This window comes from Podarcis liolepis (assembly GCF_965112155.1).
Source record: "Podarcis liolepis genome assembly, chromosome: 18".
In the NCBI taxonomy this organism is placed as follows: domain Eukaryota; kingdom Metazoa; phylum Chordata; class Lepidosauria; order Squamata; family Lacertidae; genus Podarcis; species Podarcis liolepis.
The window spans coordinates 9,735,018-9,741,140 of NC_139572.1; the positions used below are offsets into that span (position 1 = coordinate 9,735,018).

Genomic DNA, 6,123 nt, shown 5'->3' on the forward strand with positions numbered 1-6,123 from the left:
AGAGACCCTTCGAATTCTGCCGTTCTCTGATTCCACAAGTGCTTTTGCCTCCCTGGAAGCGGCAGGAGTTTTGCCCCGTTTGAGGTGCCCCGCTTGGGCCTGATCCGCCTGCGCGGCTCCTAACGCCCTCCTCTCCTCGGTTCTCAGGTGCTGCTGTTTCTTCAAAAGGAGGAAGAGGAAAACCACCCAGCGCCACAAGTGACGTGCTCCCCTTCCCCGCTTTGGCCGAGGCCGGCGTCCCCTCGGGACTACGTTTTCACCCTCCGCCCCTCTTCCTTTTCACTTCCTGTCTGTGGATAACGGATCTTGATCCTTTGGTCGGATGGGAGAGGACGGGCCTTCTCCGCTCCGCCTGCTCCGGAGTCGCAAGGGGTCCGTGTGGCGTACAACCCGCCTTTGACTCCACTCGCAGGCTCACCCGGGGAGAGGAGGGGAAGCCTCTCCCCCACTCTCAGCCTGAATATATATATATATTTCTTTTATTTTCTTTTCCCTTCCTCCAAGAGACACAGCAACAGAGGGAAGCGGAACCGGCAGAAGGAGGAAGAAAAAGCACGTCGCTGAACTTTCTTTGGAAGTGCCCGCGCCCCTCCTTGGTTTTGCAAAGAGAAAAAAGCATTAACTATTTATGCAGCTGCCCCCCCTCCAAGGGGGAAAAAACCCACACTTGTCTGGGCTCTTCTCTCCCCCCTTCCTCACCTTGGTTTCACGGAATTATTTTTTTGGAAGCAAAAAAAAGAACCCCGGGAATCAGTTCTTTGCAGAAGATTTGCTGGGACGATGCTGGGAATGTCAGCTGCAGCTAATATTCCCTCCCCATCCCTCCTCTCCCCCCCTTTTTTGCTGTTTCTTTGTCTCTTTAACTTAATTTAAAAATTGCATCTTAGTCATTGCATTTGTGGGACAGTCTCCTTATTTTCTTTCTCCCCCCCCCCTTCCCTCTGTTTTTGTAGCGATGCAAACTTTTTTGCATCATATTTTTTTTTATTTCATAAAGTATCTTTGTTTTAGATTTGTGCCCCCCACCCGTTCCCAACTCTCTCAAGTTTCTGCCCCCAACCCCTGCCGATTTAGTTGTGGCCAAGGTCCTTTAGGGGAGACAGAGGGAAGTCCCTGGGGTGCCCTTCCCGTCTGGAGCACGGCTGGGGGGGGGCAAAGTGGGGTTTCGCGTCTGGGGAGGAAAGCGGCTCGTTTACACTTCCGACTCTTCATTTCTCAATGCACTTTTTTGGGTAGCAATACAAGGAGCCCCTGCGTCCTGAAATTAACCGGGCTTTAGAGAATTCTTTGGGGTTCGTTTTGAGGAAAGCTAGATTATCCTTTAATTAAAAAAAAGACCCACTGACTCGCTGGGGGTGGGGGGCCTTGGATCTCAGGAACAGCTGCCGGCCAAGATGAACCCCCAAAACGACTTCCGTTGCTATGAGAAATTTTCTTTGGGTGGGGGGGGAGTTCAGAATGGAGAGGGTTTGGGGTGGCCAAAGCCAAAAATCAAAATCTGATCTGCGGGGGGCGAGCGTGGCCCCTAAAACTTCCAACCAGAACAGATCTGTGGCAAAAGCTCCCTGGGAGGGGGTGAAAAGGAAACTTTGGCTGAACAAATTCATGTGAGGACAATCCGCCCTGTTGTTTTTGTGCCCCCCCCCAAAAAAAATACAGATCAGACACTCACAGTGACGATTTCCAGTTTCTGCTAAACTGCTCAGCTACGGGATGTCTTGCGAAGTCCGGCTCTCCGCTGCAGTTTTAAATCTTGTGCATTTTGCTGCAGGGAGCAAGGAAATGGGTAAAAGCAGATTTCTTCCTCGGGGGTGGTTTTGGGGCGGTGGGGAGCGCTCCCCCCTTCCTTCTGGGTTTCTTGGCCATCTTTAAATCCCACCAAGGGTGGACCACCAGTTAGGACCACACCTTGGCGTGTTTGTGCCCCCCTCTCTCTTCCAGCCAACCGGACCCCCCCCACAACCACCCTGCAAAGTTTCCGGGCACACTTTGGGGGGGGGTCCGTTGCTTCCAAACAAGGACTGAGAAGCCTTGCTGCTTCTTTATAGACAAATATATTTTTATACAAATAAGAAGGGCACTGCCTTCCCTTGCACCTATTTCAGAGTAGCATGTTCTGCTTCCTTTAAAATAAAATGAAAAAAAGCCTGCCGTCCCCCCCCCCACTTACAAAGTTGTAATCATGACACTTGTTAATGTCAGGCTATGGTTGGGTGAGGTGGGTGGGCTGTGATTAGACGGGCAGGGAAGTTTTTTTTTGGGGGGGGGGTCCTTGGTCTCTTGCACTAAATGGCACCCACGTCGCCCCAATTCTACGTGTCTTAAAACTGCCGCACCTCCTCACTAGTAATACTCCCCCCCCCGTTGCTTCAGTTCCCACTACCTGTCCACACACCCCCCACGGAAAAAAAAATACCCACCAAAGCTGTGTATGCTTGCCCTCGTCTTGTTCACTTGATTGTGCTAGAGTCAAATTGGTTAACAGTGGGATCCAAGTTTCTAGTCCTTCTCATTCCTGGACAGCAGGACCCCCCCCCCACCGACCCCCAAGTTGCGTTGGAGGGAGTTAGTGCCAGAATGCAAGGCCCACCCTGACCACCCCCCATGCCTCTCTCTACATCGGACCCCTTGCAAAAAGCCGAAATTAAGTTTTCAGTTGTGTGTGCTTTTAAAGATGGTGTGGGGGTTTTTTTGGGGGGTGCCCCCTTTTTTTCTTTTATGGCCGATTGTTTCTTTTACGGCTACTTGAAGAAGAGGCAAGGTGTGGGGAGGAGAAAGAACTATATTAAAAATTCAGATTATCGTCTTGCTCTACCTGGTCTTAGGTTTATAAACTCAGTGCCTCAAAAGAGGGGTGTGTGGGTTTGGGGGGGAAGGGGGCATTGGAATGGAAAGATGGGAGGAGGCGTTAAGGTAAAGGGCAGAAAAAAATTATAATCCTCGATTCTGGCGACTTTCACTAAAAATAGGGTTCCTTAGATACGTGCAACGTTTGAGCTTGTTCCCCAAACAGTGCAAAAGAGGAGGGGAGGGAATTAAACAATTCAGCCTTAAACGATATGCTTGGGGGGGTGTGGTAATGTAGTTCCAGTCCCAGGAAGGGTGTAAAAGAGAAATTAAAATTAAAATGTTTATGTAAAAAGAGTGCATGTGAGTGTGCTTGGATTACCAGTTGCAATGTGGATTATTCTGGTTTTTAAAAAGGGCAGACTTTGAAAAGATTTACCTTGACAGAGGTCGACATCAAGGTGTGGTTTTTGCCGTTTGGGCCCAGATTGTCAGAAGCTTGCATCAAAATGAATCTTGCAGACCCAGCAATGGTGGTTTGTTTGGTTTTGTTTTAGAAAATAAAATTGCTTTTTTTTTTTTTTTTTTGCTTAACAAAATTGGGGGGGGGGTGTTATGATCGATTTGAGTCTGCACAGAGACAAGATCTGTTGCCGATGTGATTCCAAAAACTCGAGGCAGCGAGAGACACTTTTGCATTGTCAGTTTTTAGTTTAACTGCTTTAAGCAAAACAAAAATGTACACAGGTAAATGGCATATAAAACTTTCTCTGAAGCTTCTTTGAAAGCCATAGAGATTTAGGGGCTTTTTTTTTTTTAATTAAAAAAATTCAAAAAAACAAGGAGAAAAAAACCCTGAAAAACAAAAAAATTAAAAAAAAACTTGAAAAATAAATTCTGCAAAGATGTTTCTTTGGGTTTTTTTGGCTGAAACAGGAGGGTGTGGTACTCTTAATATTTTGTTTCTGGAAGTTCCTATAGCCCAGGGTGTAGTGTAGGTTAGAGCACTTTCCCAAACTTGAGGCTCCAGCTGTTGTTAAGACTACAACTCCCATCATCCACAGCTAGCAAGTCAGGGATAATGGGAATTGTAGTCCAAAAGCCGCAAAAGACCCAAGTTTGGGAAAACCCTGGTTTACAGTGTCATACCAGGACCTGGAAGACCACACTGTTTGGGGTTTCAGGCAGCAGACATTCCTAGCCATTCTGGTCTTCATGATTCCAAATAAAGGGCTGATTTAGCAGGAACCAAGAGTCGCCCCATTGGTCCAGCTAATTCAGTATTGTTGACACTGATCGGCAGCAGCAAAGGTTTTAGGTTTCTCTGAGCCTTGCCTGGAAACAAGCTGGGACCTTTGCAAAGGAGGTGCTCCTAAGCACTGAAGCACAACCCTCCTCCCAAGTAGGAACACCACAAGCACTGTGCATGAACCAATCTTGCGCTTGGTGGCAATCCACGGTAGACTGTGCTTGCGCGTGGAGGTGCGCCAGCAAAGCACACGTCTGAGCTGCTTGCAAGAGGAATTGTTGGCCACATGCTGCTATCGCTGCTTCCCGTTGGCCAGGAAGTTGGGAGTCCAAAGAGCTCCAATTGCAGAAAAAGGGGGGAATTGTTCCACCAGGGTTTCTAACACACGCTTTCAGACAGGGCAAAAATCTGGGTACTTTTGTGAAGGCTGAAATGCTCCTTGGCTGTTAAAAAAAGTATCCGAGAGGCCATTGATCCTGGTGCGCGTTGTATGTTCATGAAAGCTGGTTGGTAGACGTTTTGATTTTTAGAAACCCCCAAGATTAGGTCCTGCAAGCTTGAAGCTTGCCCACTTTGGATGTTGACAGTGGATTTCCCTTGCAGTCCATGCTGAAAGTGAGCTACTACTGTGAAACTCCTATCCGCCTCACCCCTATTTATTGCCAAAAAGGAACATTTCTCCTCTCCCACCTAGGCCCTGATCTACTCAACTGGGAGCAGTCCCATGGCTTCTTAAAATATATGATTTTTTATTAAGGTTTTTCAAAGGATGTAGCAAATTTACTTCACATACAGTATATATTCACTTACATTTTTGTTACTAACCCATGTCTTGTCAATTTTTTCTGCTCCTCCTTCAAAGCCTCATGATTTCATATCGCTATAACACTTTTGAGATAGTCCAAAAAAGGTCTCCATTTTTTCCGTAAACACCATTTTCATCTCTTCGTTTTACAGTTGATTCCTCAAGTTTTTAAGGGCTATCGAGACAGGGAGCAGTTCACCTTCAGCCCCCACAAACCAAGATGTGCAGGCACTGTTATTTTGCTTCCAGGGTGGCAAGAGTAGGAGTGCCTGTGCGCATGTGGGCAAAATCCTGGATCACGCTTTCCAGCTCACAGGACAAAGCAAAAACATGCAGCAAAAAATACTTTTTAAAACAATCATTTCATTATTTATACCCTGCCCACTTGGCTTAGGAGTTTTTGAGGCTGAGGTTTCCTTTTTAAAAAAGGAAATGGACACGTCTTCCGTCGCTTACCAGGAAATGCAACCGACCTTTAAATCCGCACTGGGGAAAACCCAAGTAGTGGAGAGGAAGTTAAGTCGCTGTGCTGGGCGCAGACATTGGTAGTCCGAAATATGTGGCAGGAGAAGGCGGCAAACTATTCAGCATGACGTTTCCCTCTCCCTATTGATACGCAAAGGAGCAGGAGACTCCACCACACTCCTTGGCAGCAAATTCCACTGTCCAACAGCTCTTACTGTCAGGAAGTTCTTCCTAATGTTTAGGTGGAATCTTCTTTCTTGTAGTTTGGATCCATTGCTCTGTGTCCGCTTCTCTGGAGCAGCAGAAAACAACCTTTCTCCCTCCTCTATGTGACATCCTTTTATATATTTGAACATGGCTATCATATCACCCCTTAACCTCCTCTTCTCCAGGCTAAACATGCCCAGCTCCCTTAGCCGTTCCTCATAAGGCATCGTTTCCAGGCCTTTGACCATTTTGGTTGCCCTCCTCTGGACACGTTCCAGTTTGTCAGTGTCCTTCTTGAATTGTGGTGCCCAGAACTGGACACAGTACTCCAGGTGAGGTCTGACCAGAGCAGAATACAGTGGCACGATTACTTCCCTTGATCTAGATGCTATACTCCTATTGATGCAGCCCAGAATTGCATTGGCTTTTTTAGCTGCCGCGTCACACTGTTGGCTCATGTCAAGTTTGTGGTCAACCAAGACTCCTAGATCCTTTTCACATGTACTGCTCTCAAGCCAGGTGTCCCCCATCTTGTATTTGTGCCTCTCATTTTTTTTGCCCAAGTGCAATACTTTACATTTCTCTTTTCAAATCACAAAGAATCCCTTGC

At 47.1% G+C, this 6,123-nt stretch overlaps 1 protein-coding gene across 4 annotated transcripts in view; it reads left to right on the top strand.

The window, feature by feature from the left end:
- Positions 1–3,318, top strand: part of CSNK1G2 (casein kinase 1 gamma 2) — a 60,026-nt gene extending 56,708 nt beyond the window's left edge. For all 4 annotated transcript variants that reach the window (XM_083483977.1, XM_083483979.1, XM_083483980.1 and 1 more), the window contains one exon: positions 148–3,318. In XM_083483977.1, the coding sequence (XP_083340103.1) occupies positions 148–202 (55 nt within the window). In that variant the 3' untranslated portion in view covers positions 203–3,318. The remainder of the gene's footprint in view (positions 1–147) is intronic.
- Positions 3,319–6,123: the final 2,805 nt, after the last annotated feature.